The sequence below is a fragment of the Desmodus rotundus genome, chromosome 6 (assembly GCF_022682495.2).
Source record: "Desmodus rotundus isolate HL8 chromosome 6, HLdesRot8A.1, whole genome shotgun sequence".
NCBI classification, from domain to species: domain Eukaryota; kingdom Metazoa; phylum Chordata; class Mammalia; order Chiroptera; family Phyllostomidae; genus Desmodus; species Desmodus rotundus.
In genome coordinates, this window is record NC_071392.1 from 79,961,716 (window position 1) to 79,985,909 (window position 24,194).

General features: G+C 43.3%; 1 protein-coding gene across 3 annotated transcripts in view; it reads left to right on the forward strand.

The window, feature by feature from the left end:
• The window catches only part of CALD1 (caldesmon 1), a 192,354-nt gene that overhangs the window by 71,416 nt on the left and 96,744 nt on the right, over positions 1 to 24,194 (forward strand). For 2 of the 3 annotated variants that reach the window (XM_024554989.4, XM_024554992.3), the window contains exon 3: positions 14,039 to 14,150. In XM_024554989.4, the coding sequence (XP_024410757.2) occupies positions 14,080 to 14,150 (71 nt within the window). In that variant the 5' untranslated portion in view covers positions 14,039 to 14,079. Of the gene's footprint in view, positions 1 to 12,951; positions 13,321 to 14,038; positions 14,151 to 24,194 lie in introns of those variants that run through there. The other variant, XM_045191097.3, reaches the window with a different exon arrangement.

Sequence of the window (24,194 nt, forward strand, 5' to 3'; positions counted from 1 at the left end):
TATGGGATTGGCAGAAGGACCGGAGGCCACTTCAGGTTATGGAAGAGAGGAAGCGGGGACAAAGGCCCAGAGGCAGAAACAAGGGATGGATTACTGTAGGATGAAGAAGGTGGCCTGGGCTACCGGTGCCCCGGTGATAGGTACAAGGAGCGAGTCCATGGAGGACCTCTGAGGTCTACAGAGAAACGTCATGGTGGCACGTGGGAGGAAGACCATCTTTCCTCACTAACCCCGAGGCACCTGAACTTCCCAGTCACTAGCCCTCACCTGCTCATTCCCCAAACCCAGGGTCCCAGATGCCCAGCCACCTCCTGGACCTACAGGACTCACTGAATGGAGACGGTAGTAAACCTTGGGTTGCTCCTGATGCCAGTTTAAAGCTTCTTTGATCGCTCCTCCTACTAAGAAAGAATATTCAAGTTCAAGTGAAATTGCCTCTCATTGCTGGGGTCAGCTCAGCCTTTTTGCTATGTAACATCTGGTTTTGAAATTCGCCGGAGACCCTGACTTAAATCTGTTTAACTTAAAAAGCAGCGAGAGAACATCTTGTTTTCATGACTGTCCCGAGGCTGTGTGTCAACAAATAAAAGGTCTGTTTGGGGTATTCGGAGTGGAAAAGCTGGTTGTGAGATGTTCTGCCACTGGGGGAGATTTACTGCCGACTATTTGTTTCTTGGAATCGTGAACCAGAGTTTGAAAAAAAAAACCAAGTGGGCCAGCTTCGTTTAAATCAGCAAATTTCTGTTTGATGGTGAGTGAGAAACATGCTTTTATCGTTAGACGGCCCCTGATCTGGATGGTTTCTAGAAAGATGCCTTCACTCGTGCCTCCTGCTTCAGCTCTGTGAAGGCCATGCCTTACATGGATTCCCTGTGTCAGCCTAAAATCATTATTTCTATATTTCTCACAGAGGATCTGAGGTGGGAGAGAAGGGGTGAGAATAGTTGGCCATCCCTCAAACCTGACCAGCTCCTTTCCTCCTTCACTCCTCACTTGGTTCGGAGAGGAGTGGAGAGGAGCTTGATGTATCAGCACCTAGAAGAGAAAGTGTCCGGCACATAAGAGATGTCGATGTATATTTGCTTAATGAGTACAAACTCTAGTGTTCGTATCTCCTCTAGGAATGCAAATCTGTATGTGTTACTATCGTTCCTGTTTGGAGAAGCTATTTCTTCTGCCCATGTCGTATGCTAGCCCCTCCAAAGCCGCTGAGTCATTCCCATAGTTCTCTCGGATAGCAGCTTGTGTTTTTTCGTTCCTCACCCTTATCCCAATTTGTATTTTATTTATTGCCTTTCTCCACCATCAGACTATCATAATGAGGAGGGCAGGGTAGTGGCATTCACAACTAATATGCCCCACCAAACAATGTGGCTGGTACGTGCATGGTACTTGAAAATACTTGTTGAATGTTTTTATTGACGTTTTCATGGTTGTAGAGGCTGAACCAGTCTCACTATATATGAATTTGAGCACAATGCAGAAACCGATGGGGTTACAATGCAGTTGAATATACAGGGGCCTTTTGTGCGATGACTCCCACTCATTTGATCGTACGCTACTGAAGGTCATAGTGGGATGGGCTGGTCTGACCATCTCTACAGTCCCAGAGTTGGCAGGGCACATTTGCCATTATTGCTGGCCAGGATTAATGTCATGGCACGTGGTGGTAGTTTAGGGTTGATTTTTCTCTCAAATAATTGACTAATTCCCAGTGGAATTAAATCTTTGACTTTAGCCTTATGAGCTAAATTTTGGCCCACCAAACCACCTGGTAAAGGCAGTACAAGCATCTATGGTCAGAAAGATGTGTTGGGTGCCTGGTGGGCGTATGTCTTAAAATGCACGTCCATTTGTCTAGTGGTCCCTGTAGACCTTTTTGAAGGTCATGCAAAATACGAACATTTCAGCCGGAGGGGGAGCAGACTGGATTCACTCGCTCCATTTTGCTTTGGCTGCCTGTGTGGACAGGGTCGAAGTGGGAATGATTTGTGAGTTCCAAAGGCTCTCCAGAGAAACGCTCGTGCGTTTACAAGAGGTGCAATCCCGCAATAGTTTCTTGCTTTGTATACTTGAAAACATTCCCAAAGCAACAAAGTTGGATGCAGAAAAAATAATGAGAGAAAAGAAAAATAATACTCTGAATTCTGAACGATTCTACTTTAATAGGTTGATCTGTCTGCCAGCTGGCCACAGTGTCGACTACTTGTAATATATACTTTTGGTAGGCCACATTTAGTTCTTGGAACTGTTTATATTAGACTGCAGAAACTTAATTATTCTAACATTGGCAGAACTCACTTTGGTTACTTAATACAAAATTGCTTAGTCATCTTTATACACAGTGCGGACAGCATTGTTTGAGTGTGAAAAATTGGGAAATGGCAAATGTGCTCCGAAGAGATTTTAGGTCAGGTAGGAAAATAAGAAGGTGACATTTTTTTCAAGAGGCTTAGCAGGTGGTTGCCACATGTTCTAACTTGACAGTCTAGGTGACTATGGAGTTGAAGTCCTTGATTGCAAGTTATTTTTCTGGGTTGTTTTTTTTTCTTTTTGATGGATTTTGTCAGAAGCAAAACACTGCTGCTTCTGCGTCTTAGTTCGTATTCTAATCCTCGATTTTTCAAGGTTCACGATTTTCCAGCAAGAGGGTGAGGAACTCCAACGTCAGCTGTCAGAACCGCTTTCTTCTTCTCAGAAACAAGCAAGGATGTCATTTCAACCCCGTTGTCACAAAGATGCCCCCCCTTTGTCCCTTTGGATTTGATTATATATCTCACCATCCTTGAACTACTGCCTTCCGAGTTCGATACAGATTTATAGAGCTTCGGCGGGAAGTGGGCAGGCCAAAGCAGTTTCTTCCTTGTATTTTCCAGTCTGAAGTGGCGCCGAGGGGCTCCAGTTTTTCCAGGAATGCCCATGGCAACCTCACACTCTTCCTGTGACCTGGGCTGGGGCTGCTAAGAGAGATGGTGAGGGAAGATGAAAGTCCTGTAGCCAATGCGTAGTAACACTGGGCCTGGAAAGGGTAGGTTCCCAAGCAAACATCCAGAACAGGGCCATATGTTTCTAATTACTGAGCATGGTTAGAGAGCAAAATCAGGCAACACTTCTTTTTAGACTGATGGAAGCATTTAAATCAGCTCTGAATGTCAGTAGTTTCTAATTATGATAGAGGAGTGGCAAGGAAGCTCCAAAGGCCTTGGAAGTTTGGAGTGTTTCACGTCAACCCCGATCCTCCTCGTTTCTTATCCATCGTATGTCTGCTTTATCCTTCTTTCTCTTTGAACGTCACAGAACAAACATATTCCCCCAGTTAGTAAGCCTAATACCCCTCTTCCGGAAACCAGAATGTCTTTCTAAGACCAGGTTCTTTTCCACTAGAGCAAAACAACTTCAAATCATTGTATAAAGTGGAGCTCCATAGCGAACCATCACCACCCCCAAGGTTACTAAGAGCTCAAATGGGGACATGCAATTTGCCAATGTGTTAGCCGAATTTGTCTGTTAACCAATTAAGTCCGTTGAATAAGGAATGCCCTGGAATCCATTTCAATTCAACAAATGTGAACCTAAGGCTGACTATAAGATACAATTTAGCCAGATCTCTGAGGGATTACAACCTTCTAGGAAAGACAGCCACGTCCTTAGTAATTAAAGTACAAGCTATAGACCAAGTATTACGATAGACATATAATGTGGGTATCAGGACAAACTCATATCGGTGTGTCCGTGGTTCAGGGATCCTAGAGGCTTACGCTGGTCCTAAGCCTATACTGTGAGACTTTCCTTACAGGAAAAAAGTCCAGAAATCCTCAAATTAACAAACTGATGAAACTACCATCTAAATGAGTCATGTGAAAGCAAAGAGGAAACAGTCTGGGTGCTTTTCAATGTATTATTTCACTGCTGTATAGATTTATATGTTTCAATGATGTATCTATTATGTCTAAGGTATGTAATGGATAATGTCCCTTGGTTCAGTGTCAGAGTCTCTCATTTGAGATTATAAACTCCTAGGACATCGTCTCTAACTCGCTCCAGGATTCCAGAACACGCTACATGCATTCGGTGATCATGATGAATGGAAGGTGGAAAAAAACTCACCAGGGAGTAATTAGTCCCTGGTCAATAAAAAAAGCATGTCCTTCGTGTACAAAAATGTTGTCTTGGACAAAGGACCTCTAGGACATACCTTTGAATCGTTTCCAACGCTGTTCATGAATTTGCACTCAGCCATCTAAACTCTGTCGCCTTGCTAACATCTTGTGTTAACAAGATAGCTCACTAAGCCTCCGGATCGTGTTTTTTACCACCAAACTGCAAGTATTCGTTGCAAAGCCAATTACAAGGAGCAGACTCATGAGTTGCTGACATTTCATAGCTGAGTAGACCAGAAAGGCCAGAAGGTCATGCACAAGAAAAGCTATTATTATGTAAAATAGGATGATCCCTGTGTCGTACTTTGAATTGATAAAGACCTACGACCTTCCGGTTTCAAATAAACTGCTCTTAGGCCTTGTTGTGCAGTTTGAAGTGTAATCTCTCTTCAGTGTCTTCAGCCTCATTTGTATTTGCCAAGTGTTTCATTTTCTTAGTAGCAGGGGCCCAGGCACAACGAGATGGCCTGGCCTGAAAGACCCTCAAGGGGAGAAGAGATCAGTCACTAGTGAGGGGATTGAAGGGACTCATCCACACTTTGAGATTTGACCTCTACCACACCTCACATTTTATTCCCTCCTTTCTCGGAGGTTGTAAAGTCTTTGAGGACAGATACCGTGTCTTACACACCTTCGTGTCTCTGAATTACGTAAGGTTACTTCACACAGTACAATCATTTTGTGTTAGGAGTTGGAAGGACTTCCAGCAGAGCTATCCAACAGAACTTTCTGTGACGACCTAAATGTCCTCAGCCCCATCTAATGTGTGGGAGCCAGTAGACATGTGTGGTCACAGAGCACTTGAAGTGGGCTACCGAGGCTGAGGAAGTGGGTTTCTAATTTTATTTCACTTTAATTTTCATCGCCTCAGGTAACTAGTAACCATAGAATTTTAAAAATATCTTTCCCTACAGTCTGCAGGGATGGCTGTTTCCCTTCCACCTATTTCCAGTAAAAGGGCTTTGAGCTTTCTCAGCAGCCCTACCCATTGTCAGAAAATTCTGTTGGGGCTGGGACCCCAGGCCTCACCACATCAGAACTAACTTCTGTTATCAGGAATACACTTAGAAAGCACATTTATACTTTTTATTGCAAAGCTATGCATTTTTTTCTTCACACAGACACGGGTAGGTTGAAAATCCTTAAGGTTCCCGTCTATGCCTTCTACTCTTCCCTAGGGGCCAAGACGGCAGCAGCGGCCGTGTGCCTCTTCCAATTTGGTATTATCCCATGTCTTTCCGTCTAATTCTCCTTGAATTGGCCAAAGAGAAATACTTTTAACTTTTGGAAAGGGCACAGAAGGAATTGTGCTCCAAATTTTCACTTCTTCCCCTTCTAGGAAAGGCTTTCATGTTGGTTTAGAGATCAGTATAAATAGCAACCCTGGTTTTCCACTGATCGGCTGTGGTTAAGGGGCTGATACGGAAGTCCTGTATGTCTTTGTTGCCTTTCTTTAAATGGGGGTAAATCTACCTCTCTTCTGAGGGAGGATCAAACACCAATAGCCATAGAGTTCTGAACAACAGGAAGTGCTCCGAATAAGGTAGTAGCATTTGTGCTACCATTTTAAGATGCGACTACAATTTCTAAATGTGTTGTCTTCCCAAGTGTTGAAGTCAGTATACAAATATATAAACACCATCATTTCACCAATCTCAAAGGTCCGAAGTGTCCATTAAATTGGACAAAGAAGGCACAAAGACATTGGTTTTGGTGACATTAAAGTCTGTCAGTTCTCCTGTTTTGCAAATGGAAAATTAAAAATAGAGAAAAAGTAATGATAAAAGACTGAGCGGGAAAGGAAAGAAGAACCTGTTGGCTCAGTGGGGCTTTGTGTTCTAGATTCCGCTGCTTAGAGAACAGCAGCATCGTGAGAAGGCCGAGGACTTCATGTTGCTCTCGCTCACTCTTGTTTCTCTATTACTGGTCTTCACAAATGTGCCTTGGTGATTTCATGGACTTTTTTTAAAGTAGCACAGATTTTTGGAACAAGATGGTGAAGGTTGAGCTAAAGTTAAGTCCAAACTGTATGTTACAGTCCATGTGTTTATTTGGTTTTTGAGTCCCAAATGAACCATTCGGTTCAGAAAAGAGCGAAGCAGGTTGATAAATTGAAATTTTTTTAAAAAGGACAAAAGTTCATTTTCTACAGTCAGAGCGAAAACATTGCCAGATTTACTGTGTGACTACTGCAAATGTGGGTTTATGTAACTTCTGAGATTCATATATAATCTATTACCAAGGTATTTAATTCTTTTTGTAAACACTGATCAGTCAATAAAATACAGAGATGAATCAGCTTGAGTTACATTTTTTACACCCAGAATGATAAAATCTAGAATCAAAGGTTAATGGTTCAACGTAGCTACAGTTCCTCAGTGCCTATCATGTTTCAGTAGTTTAATAGTGAAAAGATTTTTTAAAAGACTGTATCTATTCACAAATGTCCTTAAGAACAAAGCATGTAGAAAGTAAAATATCAATAAAATATTTAAATACTGATCAGAATGTTACAGAACAGGTGGGGGGTGGTTCACGATAAATTATTACAGAAAGGATCCCCCCTTTCTGTCTCTGGAGGTTCCCCCTCCCACACACACACCTACTAGGTTCAAAATGCCCACCGCCAGAGGAAAGACGTCTCTCAATGCCAGAGACTGGTGAAAAGGAAAGAAATTATTTATTTAAAAGTTACACAGACTTAGAGTAATGACTTAATGTCTTCATTAAGATACTAAAATCCTCTAGAATACCCACAGATGCACAGTCCTTCCCTCTCCCTCTGCCCAGTCCGGGGTACCGTATCTCAGGAAAAGAAGTAGAAGTCTGTGATTCAGGCTCCCGGCACCATCAGCTGTGTGGCCGCTGCAATCTCCAGTTAATCCAAAGCCATGTGGCACCTTCTCATGGCTCACCAGCAAGAGTCCTTTCTCCCCTTTTCTTCCCGGCAAAGTCTCTCCTGCTGCCTAAGCTGTGTGGCAAAAAGAAGCACTCCAAAACCACATGGTCCTCTCCTACTCACTCCGCCAAAGATGCATGATCCTCTCCCTTCCCCAAAACTTCGTGGTCCTCCCTCTTCTCCTTCAGAACCACATGGTCCTCTCTATTCACTTCAGAACTGCGTGGTCCTCTCTCCTTTCCTCCAGAACCGCGTGGTCTTCTTCCCTATGGCTGCCATGCCTAGGTTTAAATCCCAGCACCCATATTCCTTTGCAGACCCATTTCCGACTCCTCCTACAATCAGTTACACCTGCCAGCATCCTCGTATTCTTCCAGCTTTACTGGGCTGCCATAGTAAGTCCAGGCAGGTGTGGCCCCATGGCATGGAGCCAATCATCTCCAAGATCTCATGCAGGCCCTATAACCAGGGGGAGTTGCCTCCCAGCTACATCTTAGGTGGAATTCGCTCCCATCCCCCTGGCTCAAAGCATGGGCACAGCTATTTAACATATCCATGAAACCAGTTAAAGGTTATAGATGTGTTAAATGACCACACCAGGGGTTAGTTGCAAAGCTGTTGCTACCCAAAACAGCTCTGAATGGCCCTACTCCCTGTGTCCTCCCCCCTCAGGCTTGTGGGGGTGAGGACATCCTATATATATTTTTCTAATATTTCCCGAACACCTTGAGTTCTGGACCCCATTACATATCCCTTCTTGGGGCCCCCCTCTTGGCTGCACCCTGCTTCAAGAACAACGGAGGAGCTGGGGCAAGGCAGGATATTATTAATTGCCAAAATGAATGATAGAAGGAGGGAGCCATCGCTTCCAAGCTAAAGTCTTCAGGAAAGGCATTGTGAAGGAAGTGGAATTTGAGCCAGAAACTCATAACTGAATAAAATATGGACAGTGATGAGAATAGAGAGCCCATCACAATGGATGGAATGGCATTAATCGTGAAAGTGCAGAAGTGAAAAATTATATGACACATTTGAGAGGCAATAAAATATTTTTTACCTAGGATGCCGTGGGATGATCTGCTTGAAAGAAGGTTAATGCTTTTTCTAAAATTAAAAAAAAAATTATTCATTGATTTGAGCGAGAGAGAGGGAAGGAGAAAGAGAGAGAGACAGAGAGAGAGAGACAGAGACTTCGATTTGTTGTTCCACCCATTTACATATTCATCAGTTGAAGCTCCTTTGTGTCCCGATGGGGGATGAACCCACAGCTTTGGTGTATCCAGACAATGCCCTAAACAACTGAGGCACCCAGCCAGGGCAGTTAATGCTTTCTTCATAAGCCAATTAGGAGACCATGCACTTAGATGTCAAAACATTTAGACCTGGAAAGAAGAAAACATGGGCATGTCATGTCCGATGCATCTGTCTGTGCTGGATTAGAGAGAAGCTGTAGACCCATGTTACACAGAGTAGGATGACACCTTGGATGTCCTCTGGTCCAACCACCTCATTTTACAGAGAAGAAAAGCTTGAAGAGGGTCAGTAGGTCTCCTAATTCTGAGTCCAGGTCATTGTTTGCCAAGGGTTTGTAGAGGAGGGCGATTGAGGATTTGGGGCGAGTGAAGATTATTTGAAGAGCAGAGGTGGAGAGTCTGATGGAGGAGGATGTTCCGCCCAGAAATCACTCAGTACGTGTCAAATGAAGAGAAGTATCACTGAGTTGCAGTGATGACCCAGCTGAAATGAGCACAAACCTTTCGGGGAGATAAAACATGGTCCCTGGCCTGCTCTCCCACGCTCCCGAAACTCATGAATGAAAATCAAAAAGCAAATGATGAGTGTGACCCAAGGCGGGAGATGGGTATGATAGGCCTGGTAGAAGCTTAAAGGAACAAGAAAGTCTGAACAGTAAGTTCCAGGAAGGCAGGGACCTTTTTAATCTTGTTCACTGTTGATTCCCCAGAATCTAGATCAGAACCCGGTACACAGTAAATGCTCAGCAAATGTTCATTGAATATTGATGGTATAAATGTGTTTGTGAGGCTTCAGTGAAGTAGCTGGACCATGCGATTTACAGTGGCACGTAATAATGACTGGCCATAATGGCTGTGAGTGTTGAAAGACCAGGGTTCCTGGCAATAACAGAGAAGTGGTTATGCTGTGAGTGGGTCTGTAGCGGATCACAGCAGGAAGGCATGTATTGAGGAAGGTGCGATGCAAGAGAAAAAACTCTAATATCTCAAAGAAAAGGATACAATGATGTGCTCCAACGCACGGCCATTCTAGTTTATGAATCTTACAAAGAGGTAACAGTAAAATTATAAAGGCTTCATAAATGTTTGCAAGGTTTCATTTAATTAAGATCTCTGAGACATGATAATTTTATGATTTAAACCAAATGGGTTTGAAACTGGAGACATGGGGCATTTTAAAGATTGCCTCATGCCTGAGTTTATGTGACCCAATGGATTAAGCCAGAGATCACGGACAATGGTGTCCCCAGAACTTCCATGGGGCACTCGCACTTATTTCCTGAAAGGGAGAAAAATTCCTAAAGGAAAGTGTGGATCAGTCCAGGAATATCATCACAGTGAAGAGCACATATGTTGAATTCTGTAAAGTGGGGATTATAATAGCTACTTCGCAGGTTTGTTACGTAGCTAAAACAATGGTGCAGCACACTATCAAGCCACAAAAAGACATGGCGGAAACTTAAGTGCGTAGTGCTAAGTGAAAGAAACCAGTCTGGAAAAGCTACATGCTGCCTGATTCCAACTATGTGAAATTCTGGAAAGGGCAAAGCTACTGAAACAGCGCTAAGATCAATGGTTGCCAAGGGTTGCAGTGGGGAGGTAGGGAAGGGGAGGGGCGGGTTAGGGCAGTGAAACTATCCTGATACTGTAATGGTGGACACGATATTATGCATTTGGCAAAACCTATAGAACTGTATCACACATAGTGTGAAACCTAGTGTAATCTATGGACTTTCATTAATAATACCACCAATATTGGCTCACCAACAGTAACAAATGTACCACACTACTGCAAGATGTTAACAAGGTATAGTAGATTGCTAAGCTGCCATGGCTTCAGACAAAAGGGACTCGTTGTCTCACAGTTCTGGAGGCTAGCAGCCCGAAATCGATGTCAGCAGAGACGTGCTCCCTCCGCAGACTCTAGGGAGGCATTTACCCCACGCCTCTCTCCTGCCTTCTTTCTGGCCACTCAGGTATTCCTCACACTCCATCTTCTCATGGCATCCTCCCTGTGTCTTTGCATCTCGTCCCTCTGGGTGTCTGTCTCTATACCCCAAATTTCCCTTTTTATAAAGACATCAGTCACATGGGATCTGAGCCCATCCTAATGACCTCACCTTAACTTGACTACATTGTGCAAAAGACTGTTGCCAAATCAGGTCACATTCAGAAGCACTGGGAGTTAGGACTTCATCATACCTGAGAACACACAATTCAATGCAAATATAGAAGAAACTGTGGGCAGAGGTGAAGGAAAGGGAATATATGGGAACTCTCTACTCTCTGTTCTTTTTTTTTTTTAGCCTAAAACTACGCTAAGAAATAAAATTCATTGATTTAAAAAAGTTTTCAAAAAGGCCCAGCACATAGTACATGTTCAATAGATGCTATTTTGGAAGCTGAGCTGGCTTATTCAAAGTCCCCAACACAACAGGTTTTCTTCTCGAGGTATTTCAAGACCAAGGTCGGTACTGCACCCAAATTGCAAAGACTTGCCCCCGCCCCTTCAGTTTATGATCATTTGAGGGTACATTGGACTTAGCTTTCACCACTTGGCTTCTCCCCCTAACAACTGAGTGCTTCTGGTTCATTACCAAAAGGAAAGACAGCACGATCTGAAATCTGTAACACTGCCTTATTACTTACTTCTGACAGCATAGGTGTGCCCTGTCCTAAGAAAATCTGATATTGGAGAACCCGCCTTGAAAAGACAGATATGTATATCAGTAGGTGATACGTCATCGGTCTTTGTAAAGTGCTTCTTTCCCTTTACAAAAGGCGTCACGTCCGAGTTCTTTCAATAGATGGCTACAATCCCCCCAGCACAAAAATTTAGTTCTCATAAAACTTTTCAAGAACCCATCTGTCACATGCATCGATAGGCACCTCCTTTAGCCGGCGTTTCTCTTTCAGGCCCCTCCGTCCATTCTTGACACTCAAGAGCTCCACAGTTTACAGAATGTCTCTGCATTGACGTTTCATCACTTCATCGGTGGAGAGTTTGTTTCCTGACCAATGCTGCTGGGAGGAATTCAGCATCGGCCTGAGGGGAGGGGAGGGGAGGAAATGAGAGATTGCTAGCTGGGGACGTGGGAGCTACTGCTCTCAAAAGGGGAAGGGGGTGGGGAATCACAGTCTTATGCAGACATGGCTTGCCTGACATAAGAACAGGGCCAGAGAAGTTCAGAGAAGCCCTGTGATATAAGGGTGTGAGGGTTAAGAAGGATCTTCAGCTCAGTGTTGGTGTGAGAGCAACCAAGAGCCATTTTCTCTCTCTCTCTCACACACACACACACACACACACCAGAGTACACAGTACACAGAAGTGCTTTTCTTCTCTTTTAGATATGTCCACCACGTGTCCACAAAGCATAATGCAGAAGGGTACTTGTCTGTGTAGATGCATTATCTATGTATCTATGTATCTATTTATCTATGTATCTATCTATCTATCTTCTTTCTCTCTCTCGTCACTCTCCCCTCTCCCGCCCCGTCCCCAAAGTGCCCCACATACATAATCAGCAGCATTGAAGTAAGTAAATAACCAGATAGGTATAGAGTTTGTCTATGGTTGGAAAAGAAAAAAAAAATGCTTGAGTAGGTAATGAAGGTGAGCAGTAGGAGGAGAGATGGGTAGGAGAAAAATTGTGTTTGCAGGGAGCCAGGGAGGCTGGCCAGCAGAAGTGACCACCTGAGGTTAGTGAGTTTCCCTTCCCATCGTGTACTCGGAGACCCGGCCAGCGGTGTGCATCCTCTGCCTGCCCGGGAGCACTTCTTCCCCTGCTCGTTAGCACCTCCACCAGAGGTGGAGGTGGAAAAACCCGAACCCCTGTGGCCGACAGGGAGCCAGCCTGACTGCTTAGCTTGGATGAGGGAAGAGCGGAGGTTCGGAGGATGCTCTTTAAGCTACTTGGATACATGAGGAAAAGTGAAATCGTTTGCTTACAGACAGACCTCTCTCTCCCACTTCTGTTTGCTGTTGCTGTAGTTACTTGAGAAGTGGCTTACAGACAACAAGAGACTTTACGGAAGAAAGGACAGAGCAGAGTTTACTCTCTCAGGGCACCGAGTAGCCCAGGTTTGGTCCCACCGCCCCCGGGGGCTGTCCTCTCAGAACGGAAGCTCATCCCAGGGGGACCCTCAACTCCCCCATTTTTTTTATTCTTTTCATTCTGATGACTGTGATGAGATCTGATTGGAAAATGTGGAGAAATTTCTTTGTGGTTGATGAAATAATTTTTTTAAAAAACTGATTCCTTCTTAACTAGCAACAACTTAGAAAGTGCTCTTGGTGGGGGTAAGAGAAAAACACCTTAAAATTTAAAAACCCCAAATAAACATCAGAATTTGAATTTCTAAAAGATTTACAAGCAGTATAAATAATACCCTGGGGGAGGAGAAAGGGGAAAAATTCAAACATTGGATACTTTTGTTTCTGTTGGCTGAGGTTTTATTTTTGTTTGTGTGGGTTTCCTAAGGGGGGAAAACGCTTGAAAATAAAAAAAAAAAAAATCTGACAATTTATTTAAGAAGGACTCCAAACTTGGCTTCAAAATCTAAGTTGTGCTCTTTGCTCCCTCAAACAAAGATGCATCTGGGGGTACCTTCAGGTTTTGCACGGCCCCCTATTTTCTTGCGTGGAGCAAACGGCTCGTCTCGTGTGCACAGAAAGGGCTGGAAAATATTTTTTGTGATCTGAGCGCGGCGGAGAGTCTAAGATTCCAGAGGAAGTGGAGGCCTCCCGCTCCACACAGGAAACAATCTTCAAGCAGGCCTTAAATGCCAGATTCCAGGCCGAGTTTAACTAACCACTGACAGCTCTGTAAACAAAGCAAGGACAAAAAGAGCCCGCTTCCCCTTTTCTGGTAGTCATTTTGGGTTTGGGGGCTGCAGGGGAATTCTGCAATACTTGACTCCATGGCACAGCAACGCAGGGGAAGCGGGCTCCTCAGCTGAAGAGCTGGAAAGGGAGGATCTGCCTGGGATTAAAACCGTCGCGGAGGAGGTAGGAAAGGAGAAAACCGCGGGGGTACTAGGAGCCGGGACTTTTAAGCTCTGGAAGCAGCTTGATCATAACGTAATCGTTGCTTTTTGAAATGCTGCTGCATTATGTTTACTCATGGTATGATTGCTGCCGTCTCGTTATCATTCTGCTGTTCACATTTGCATCCTCTTTTAGATGCAAATATGAATCTTCTAAAAGGGGATGCAGATCGTGCCTGGATACCTGTATTATTCTATTTCTCTTTTTACTTTTCTCTTCCTACATATTCCTCTTCTTGCCACTTTGCTTTTTTTTTACTCTTGTTTTCTTTTCCTCTTTCTTTGTTCACTTTTTTGTAACTTTTGTCTGTGTATGCTTCAGCAAAGTTACCAAGAACAAAACCTTTCAGTAGCTCTTCCTTGATCCTATCAATATTTCAAGTTTTCAAAACCTCTCTGTCTCCTAAGGTCTTTGTTTTTTGAAACGGCAATCCCGGAATTTTACTCATTTGTCTCTACTAGTTTCATGAATGAGACTGAATTCAGCACAGAAAGGACTCGGCTCAGGAGTCAGAAACTGATCACTGGCTACCTCACCCGACTTCTAAGGTGTTTTTCTGAAGAGTAAAGAAAAAATGAGGGAATGAGAAAATAGCCGGGGTGGGGGAAGGGCTTAAGCGATTCGTGGGAAATAATAACTTCGACTCATCGATCACATTCATCTGCCTCCTCCCCTCTAGACCCAGACGTCATCTGGTCTCCCTAAACCTGAAACCGCACCATGGATGATTTTGAACGTCGCAGAGAACTTAGGAGGCAAAAGCGAGAAGAGATGCGCCTGGAAGCAGAAAGGTAAGGACCTACGTTGAAAAATATTTTTGTGCGGTGTTATTAACAATGTTGGTTTCAGGCCTCAAAGATCATCATTCCGAAGGGCCAAAGGTATTGCTCACGAAGCTGTTTGCAACAGTAGTTATGAAAAACGTTCCTGTTAGTGCTCCAAATTCTGCCTTAAAACAAACAAACAAACACCTCTAGAAAAAGGGGCATTCAGAAGAATGAAATAGTGGCATGTATTCAGTGCCCTTCCTATTGGAATTTTTAAATCACAAAAGGAACGTGTGGATAAAAGTTTCAGAATCAGTTACAATATGAAAATGATGTAAAAATGACAAATAATGAATATTGAAACCACTTAGGAAATGGGAGTCTTTAATCTAAGAAAGTAGAGGCAGTAAGCCCCAGGTGGTTCTTGTCACACATTTTTATTTTATTGGAAAAGCATCTGCAAATGCAGCGATCCAGATATTGGGGTTCATGCCACTGGATGTGCTCCTGGGGGGGTTCTGAGTCTAGTGGGAAGCTGTGACATTGTGTGAGGTCTGTCGGGTGACTTCAAAGGCAGGTTGGGGAACTAAAAGGACGTGTGAAGCACGGGACATTATGCGTATTTTTAATTTTTCGGCTTCAGAGCGAAGGACCGTGGCATTTAAAGTGACTTACATCAGATGATCTGTGGAGGAAACAGAGTGGGCATTCACGGGAAGAAAACTGTTAGACGACGATCTTAAAGTCGAATCCATGTAGCCTGGCAGTAATTCTAGAGCACACACGACACGCAAGGTGGTCATAAGGCGATCCCTTGGCGATTCTGCAGTAGAAAACTAGAACTTGCACCTGTAACAAAAAGTATTGGGGGGCCACAGGCTCTACTTATCCATAGGGAGAACACAAAAGAAGAAGGTAAAATTGCTGCCTTTGATTAACCTGAGCAAAGTAGGCTGCTGTTCGTGAAAGGTCTACGCACAGACACGCACGGCACCATGAACCGTACCTGGGCTCTGTGGGTTTGAATCCCAGCTCTGCCACTTCTGAGCTGGGCATGCGGGAGCCAGGGACTTCTCTCTAAGTCCCAGTTGCCTTATTTGTACAACAGGCATAATATCTACGTCGTTTGTGTGGTTGCTGAGAAGCTGATCGAACTTCATAAATGGCCTAGCTCAGTGCTTGGCACATAGTAGGCTTCCATAAATGGTAGTTATTATTTTTTGTAATGTTAGTTTTAACCATCATCATTAACTAAATGAGTAAGAAACAAAATGTCAGTATAGCCAGAACTAAACATGAACTTCAAGAGAAGGAAAGGCAGCCACATCCTGTGATGAAACTTTCATCACGACTTCCTGTGATGAAACTAGCCAGGAAAAGCTCCTTGGAAGTGGTGGGCCCTGCAGGAGGTTGTGACGGTGACCAAGGGTGGAAAGGGAGCCGTGTAGGTGAGGGATCACACCAGCCGAAACCCAGAGGCAGAAATGAGGGTCCTGGTGCAAGAAATCCATTGAGCGCTTGGGCAAGAACTAGATGGACTTGCACCTCTTGGGTGTTTCTGTTCCACATAAAGGGCAGTAGACAGATGTAGCAGGGGAACTGTGTGTGATGAAAATACACACAGAAAAGGTTATGTACGGTGGACTAGAGTGTGGGGAGCCAGCACTGGGACGGGTAGTATGGAACACGCAAAGATGAGGGCCTGAATCAGGGCAGCGAACACGAAAATGAAGATCGCCTATGAGAGTGTTGATAGCAGGAGAATTGGCTAGCCTTTCCGGAGGGGGAGAAGCTCGAAGACAATTCCAAGGACTATATGCCCAAGGAGCTGGAGAGAAGGTCTCTGCCTTGTCTCAATTGGGAAGTTGAGGCGGGTTCCATTTTTGGGTGGGTGTGGAGGGGAGTGTTTCATTTCAGCAAGAAACCCCAGCCAAGTGGAGATTTCCTCCGTGGCGCACTTGGTATGGCGGCAGTAGTGCAAACACTGAAGGTGGACGGTACCGATGGGGACAAGAAAGCACGTGTAGCGAGAGCAAGAGGCCCATAAAGGCAGAGTGGAAACCATCAGAGAAGACCCCCCAAAATCAAGGAAGTCGGAGAACCAGGCAGAGTATGGGGGACCGGCGTTGAGGGACACTGAGGCCAGGTAGGCCATGTCCAGGCCCTGTGGAGCATACCTTTTATTCTGTCCAGTGATGGGCTGTTTGGCCTCCAGGTGTCCCGAAAGTCCACAGAGTATCTCTACCCAACAAATAGGAGTCAGCCTGAGAGGAATGTCGGCACTAACTTGCTGTGGTTAGAGCGATACTATAATTAGAGAAAATAAACCAGGTGTCTTTAGAACCAGGATTGTGCCTAAGAATTTTCCACACAGCTGCACGGTTCATTCCTTCCAGTTGTTTTGTGTGGAAGGAGATGTCTTCCTCTCTTTCTTTAATGTCAATCTGAAAAGGACTGTACTCAGAGAAGCCTAGTTAGGTAGGTGTCCTTAATACACTAAAATAAATTTACACAACTGTATCCAAACTGTGTAACTTATATGTCTGTCTGTATTAATTCTTTTGGACTATTAGCTTCCATAGGATTTTTTTTCTTTCTTTTTTGAGAGAAGCATGGTACTTAAATACTTTCATATATTTGTGCTAAGTCTACCCTTTCGTATTTCAAGGCGGTCCTTCTCATTCTGTTATTCTGGGCTCTGGTATGTAAGTCCATGTTTATTACCATTTAGGATTTTGTCAAATCCGATCATTTATGGGAATAGCAAAGGTCTGGCGTTGTGAGCCGGCCAACTTTGATGGGAAAGTTCGGGGTGTGTACAGGAAACAGGTGGCCGGAACCAGAAATCAAGGGCTGCCTAAAATCGTGGTTTTGATCTGCAGATAAAGGGCATGTAGGTCTTTGGGCAAGTCCCTTTTCCTTTAGCTTCAGGCCTTGGCATTCCCATCCGTAGCAGGAGTCTGTGTTTTCTTTGGGGGATTGGTGGTAATTTTTACTTTCCTTTTGCTTTCGGTATTATCTACTTTTCTTTTACAATGATCATGTATTACCTAATTTAAACCCAAATAAAACCTATAAGGCAAGTTTTCACTTTAGAAAATGTGATTATATGGTCCTACCCATTAAGCTTGACATGATTTAACTTTCCTTTGGATTCAGGGAAATAAAGGAAGAACTCTATCCCGATCTGGAGCGGCAGTGGGATAAGTTAGCCAAAGTGGACTGGCCCCAAGGCTCGGAACTGCGGGTTCATTTTTTCTCTCACTCATTCACAACTTTTTATGGGGCATCTGCTCTGCTCCAAGCTCTGTTTTGAGCACGGAGGACAGAGCAACAGAATGACAGAATTGGGCAGAGTGTGTTACTACGTTTGCATATCTTCAAATATCGTATGCACCCTGATAGTCATTGATACTTATCGAAGAAGGCTTATGCTTTTTGTATGCTGCGCCCGTGCAGACCCCGGGGGGGAAGAGAGTCTGCGATTTTCCATCTGTTACCCGCAAAGGCTTTCCACATAAAAATGCCCTGTTATTTTAATTTGTTGTGATTGAGTTTGACTAGCAGGTGCAGTTCTGCTTTGCAATGATAAATAATTTAAAATTTGTACTCTTACCAGATGTTTTACCCACAAATTAAAATAAGCCAGACGCTCATACATTGTAGTCCTCAGACACAGATCTCTGTGCCACGCTGGCTTTCATGTGCCCGGGCCTGGCGTGCACTCCCCTCCTCACGGCTGCCCGGAGGCTGGCGTGCGCACGCCTCCTTCCGAGGGTTGCAGCCCGGTCCACTCCGCATCAGCCAGCTTTGCGCAACCTAGACTGCGAACCAGCTGATCAAAAACATCCTTCCCTTCTTTGTCCTGCCCCTTAGCCTGTGCATCTTTTGGCTCTTCCCCTTGCCCTTGTCCTTCATTTGACTTTCCCACTGAGTCCTTCAGATGAGGCCTTTGGATTAGTAGGAGGTACTTCATCCGGTCATCAAAAACAAATGTTATTGCATACCTACAAAGTATGAGGTACTATAAGAATGAGTGGTCACCGGTCCAGGCAACGCCCTTGTAGTGTCCAAGCCCACATGCTAAGTGCATTAAGAACTTTAGAGCAATCTTGAGCCAAAAGGATAGAAAAAAATTTCCGTAGGCAGAATGCATTGAGCAGGTAACCTGTGCAAATCCAAATGTGTTGTTTCTGTGCAAAAGATACTATTTGTACACATCTCAAATAAAACTATATTTTTGAATCAATTACCTATTTGAAGAAACAAAAAAATAATTCGTTTCGCTGTATATTATGCTTCACCTCTCCCCCAGGAAGAGCAATTTAACAGGTGTATTCCACTTCCCTTTCTGTTTCTGTGTTTTTGTCTAAATCCCTCTCTGCCTTTGTCTCTGTATTTCTTGGCGCAACTTAATGTAGTTTGCCCTGGTCCATGTGCGTCTTCCTCAACACTTGATTGACTCGTTTTCACCTCTCCTCCCACCCATACACCTAATCTGTCTACTCGGGCTTATGTGTCCACGTGCTTTGTATCATCAAGGTATAATAGCCTTCTGGGAGGAGAAGGGAAACATTTTCAAAGGGGCCAAATTCACCTCTCTTCCTAGTCAACAAGTACAAAATAATGCTAAGCCTTTTATGTGTGTCTGCAAAAGTAGACTGATCCCAGCACCAACAACAGGTATGTCTGAATAGAACATACATGTTCTCCGTGATGGAAGGGACACCGAGAAGCATAATGGTGGGAAGCAGTCACAAGCCTAGCAGTCAGGAGCATGAGCTGTTGCATTAGGCAGCCGGGCAGTCCAATCCCGGGCCTGCCACTTATTAGCTACCCTACCCTTCCAAGTTCATCAGTCTTCTAACCTGCTGTTTCCTCATCTGTACAACGGAGAAAATAACAGTGTGCATCTCATAGGAGTCATGTGGGAAAATAAACAGATCATACATGAAAGTACTAACAGTACTAATCATCCAGTGTTTATTATGTGTTTATCAAAAACATCACCATTAATTATTACTTATTAACAGGACCTGTTGTGATTCCCTGCAACACACAAAGAATTAAAGATACATTTTCTATTTACCATAAAACAAAGCAAAATAATACAATGAGGGCTTTCTTTCTACACTTCTCAGAGGATTCAAGAACTTAGGAAGAGGAAGGGCAGGAATTGGCTTCGGAGGGAAGAGTTGAGTGGGCGTGCTTGATAGCAACATCTGAGGAAGGGTTGCATTTTCTCAGCTAGAAGAGTGAACACCATTTCAGCGCGAGCTCTTCTTTTCCATTTGGCCAAAGGGATTTTTGTGTATCTGCTGAGAATCCTGCAGGGATGCTTTGTCTGTGGAGAGATACTGAGTCACACATGCGACTTCTCCCAAGGTTGGGTTTGCTCTCACAACAAGCAGCGCTGTCACTCTTCCAGACGTGAACTCCGTCCCGGTTCGTGCCTTCCACACCCACGTGAGTTCCTCTTTCTCGTCAGAGGAAAGGCCCTGTTGTAGAGCTGCGTCATCAGGTTCAGAGGCTCACAGACATGAATGAAAACACTCTTGCTGTTGTCATTTTTATGGGCCTCTGAAAACAGGTGATTAGACATTTTTGAAAGTAAATATTGTTACTACACTGGGAAAAAAGAAACAATTTTTAAAAATCCATTAGGTCTAAGTTGTCCCCTTCCAGAATGCTACCACTGAAACTTTTTTACGCGATTTAACAGGGTGGCCAGTCAATGGTTACACAACAAGCATGTGCACACAACACTTTTATTCACAATGCTTAGCATTGACCTTGACACTTTCCATCGAGATCTTTTCAAATGCAATTTTTTTGTTATTCTGTAATCATAAAATTATTTCTCATGAGGACATTGAATAAAATATTTCTTTGAAATTGTCTAAATTATTAGAGTACCTAAATTGGCTGAAAACTTCCCTTCAGGCTACTTTTCAATAACCTAACAGTTCCTCTGGTCCTAGAAGTATCGCCCTCTGTGGTGATCAGTGGGGCCTCAGGGGTCCGGGACCTACCCAAAGTGACATGTGTTTAGTAAAAATTGAAAATGTAGACTAAGGACTTCACATGACGACCCATAACTTCATTCCTAGCTGGAAAAACATGGGGCCTGTATACGGAGGTAACACACGGTTTAAAACAGCAGTGAATTTTTCCTAACAGTCTGTATGTGTGACACTTAGAAAGATCAATCTTCAGTCTCCCAAAGAAACGCAGGATGATCTATTGTTTACGGGTGACGAAGTCTGACAGACCTGGGTTCAAATCCTGCCTCTGGCACCCTACTAGTTGGGTGACCTTGTGTCAAATTACTTAAACATCTCTTGCCTCTATTTCTTTATGTATAATAATGGGAATAATTATTCTGCCTCTGAAGGTAATTGTAAAGATTAAGGTAGTTAACCCATGTAATTAACCCAATGACTAGCACATAGTTTATGCTCAACAAATGTTTGATGGTATTATTAAAATCGTATTAATGTTTTGTTAGGTCTTTGATACAAAATAATATTTTGATACAAAATAATATTTTATAGATTTTGAATTTTTATTCATTTGTCAGTTCAGTCATTATAATTTGCTGCATTCTTACTACAAAGCTTCTTTCCTGTACTAATCTCAGCACATGCTAAGATGTTTCTATTGAGGTTGGGAAAGAGTTAAATCTTTCAATCACACGTAAGTGTACCACGCAAATTTAATTGACATCTGAGGATTTGAAAATCACATATTGTAAGCCATGTGGTAAATTTCTAATTCATCAATGCTCTGTCTTTTATTTTAAATGTAGTATATAAACATAACTCAGAATTTCACCTGAAGTGTCAGTTCAGCAAAAATAGTTCGTACGTGGAAAAAGTATCAGACAGAATTTTCACCTAGTGTTGGAAGGTAAAAGAACTATCATTTGTTTAGCATCAACCAAATACCAGGCTAGGTGATGCACTTCACATACCTTGTATCATTTAATTGTGAAAACAACCCTATGACCTTACCTTAGTCTATTCAGGCTGCTGTAATAGAATACCGTAGACGGAGTGGTTGATAAACACTCAGTCAAAAAACGGAATTTTATTTTTCGCGGTTCTGGAGGCTTGGAAGTCCAAGTCCAAGGTGCTGGCAGATTCAGCGTCTGGTGAGGGTCCGCTTACTAGTTCATAGATGGCCGTCTTTTCACTCTGTGCTCACATGGCAGAGAGGCGACGGACCCCCTCTGGAGTCTCTTTTATAAGGGCACTTAATCCGATTCACGAGGGTTTCACCCTCATGACTTAATCATCTCCTGAAGGCCACACTTCCTAATACCGTCACATTGGGTGTCAGGTTTTAGCATATGAATTTGGGGGAGGAACACAAATATTCAGTCCATAGCAGACATGGATATTATCACTCTATTTTGTCACTGAGGAATCTGCAGGTCTGAAAGGTTAAGTAACATGTCCAACTTCATATAGATATGGGGTATAATCTGGCTGCTTATCTCAAATCTCAAAACCTTTCCACTATAATAAATTGATCAATGGAATTTTTCATTGGCTAAAGCTCCATCATCTCTACAATGCCAAATAACTCCCTAAGACGGGGAAAAAATATTTTTTTCCCCGTCTTAGGGAGTTTGTGGCCACAGACCATATGAAGCTATTGGGTTTAATTGAACTGTTCTTCATGCTCATGCAGGGAAATTGCTTACATGTGTAGGTGTACCCATTGTTTTGTTTGCCCCCCCGAAACCTCCCACATTATTCCCATTTCACAGAAACACAGAAACAGAGAAGATCAGGTTTTTCCCCTCAAGCCAAAGAAGGCTGTTGGCATAACTGTTCTTGGCTTCCTTCTGTGTCTTTCTCAATACGACTGTATTCACCATTAGGACAGGGACTTAGTCACATCACCACTCATAGAAGCTTAAGGCTGTCAACGACCCTATGGATAATCTTCTGTGGTGGAATGTTACTTTTTCATTTTTGGACCACACACTCCTTTGAGTCTCTGATGAAAGCCATAGACTCTCCTCCAAGAAAAATGCACACACGCACCCACAAAATTTGGCACTTACTTTCAGTGGCGTCATGGACCACCATCCGCAGACCTCCTGGGGACCCGTGAACTCTGGGCCAAGAATCCCTGATCTAATGAATATTAAAAACTTCATTTTGCATGAAGAAACTTAAGTGTAGGGAGGCTGACCTGCTCAAGATCACCCAGCTAAGCTGAGACAGAGCCTTCTTGTACAGAGCAGACCTGTGAATGAATGGAGCTGTTTGTTTAAAAAAAAAAAAAATTGACCTGGCAATTCCACTACTGGGATTATACCCTAAGAATCCTAAAATACCAATTCAAGAGAGCCTAGGCACCCCAATGTTCATAGCAGCACAATTTACAAAAGCCACGTGCTGAAAACAGCCTAAGTGCCCATCAGTAAATGAGTGGACCAAAAAACTGTGGTACATTTACATGATGGAATTCTACGCAGCAGAAAGAAAGAAGGAGCTCCTACCCTTCACAACAGCATGGATGGAACTGGACAGCATTATGCTAAGTGAAATAAGCCAGGTGGTGAAAGACAAATACCATATGATCTCACCTATTAGTGGAACCTAATCCACAAAACAAATAAGTGAGCAAAATAGAACCAGAGACATTAAAATAAAGAACAAACTGACAGTAACCAGAGGGGAGAGGGATAATGAGGGAAAGAAGGGGAAGGGTCATCAAGGAACATGTATAAAGGACCCATGGACAAGGCCAAAGCGGGTAGGATTGAGGGTAGGAGGTGGGGGTGGGTGAGGTGGGGAAGGGTGGTGGTGGGAAGTGGAGACAACTGTGCTTGAAAAACAATTTTAAAAAAAGGGAAAAAATCTTGCCTAAAAAAATGCCATGGCTATTGATTAGGAAAACAGAGTGCTTTTTGGAAATTAGTATATACTACAGTGTCTTGTATGTAGATTTTTTTAAATTTAAAAAGCTTATGGTTAATATTTCTAAATAAAAGGAGATTAGTTCAGATTACTTAATGGTGAATAAAATGAAAAGCAAAGAAATGGAAGTGGATAGGCAGAATAAAAACAGTTAACCATTAGGAACTGGGGATAAAACTTTGCCGTTTGAGTCAAGATGAGGAAAAAAACTGTGACGGTTTTGCATATAGAACCCTATTTGCCATCCATTTTGGAAGTCTTTTATTTGGTATCTGTGGTCTGGGCAAGATTTCTTTAAACACAGCTGAATTATGATAGTAAGTTGTTATGTAGGATTTCTCCCTCCTTACCAGTTTCATTTTAGCAATTCCAAGGATATTTCTCTCTAAATATGAAAGATGTATGAACTGATTTGATTCCTTAAAGAGGATTTTGTGTTTTACCTTTACCGCCACTGTCTTTCGGGAGAATGGGGCAGATGGTGAGGGGACACAGGCACGATGCCTCCCAGAAAGCAGGATCAGGTGGACTTGGGTTTGAATTCTGCTTGGGTTCGTAAGTATTACTCTGCTTAGCTTCTCTAAGCCCATTTTTCTCATCAGGAAAATGGCCATCATAATAGTTCTTCCTCATAAGCTTTCAGGTAGATTATAAAGTAATAGATTGGGTGGATGGATGGATGGATGGGTGGGTGGTTAGATAATATATATGATACATATGATATATATTGTGTATGTGATACAAGTGTATATACAAGGTCTGTCCAGAAGGTATCCAGTTATGTCATATGAAAAATAGAGACATTTATTGAAGAAGACACAAGGTACAAGAGACACTGTACGTAGGACAATGGTGCTTCAGTCCCCCTCAAAGTAGGCACTTTTGGGACCTCACACAGTTCTCCCAATCACCATCAGCTACTCTGTTGTATTTTCCTGAATCTCATCGATGGTCTGAAATCTCTTCCCTTTCAAGGCTGATTTTAGTTTTTGGAAAAGCCAGAAGTCACAGGGTACCAAATCTGGGCTGTAGGGGGCCTGAGTCACCTGGGTGATACAATATTTCACCAAGAAAGTCTGCATGAGACACGATGCATGAGCGGGCACGTTGTCGTGATGAAGCTGCCAATCAC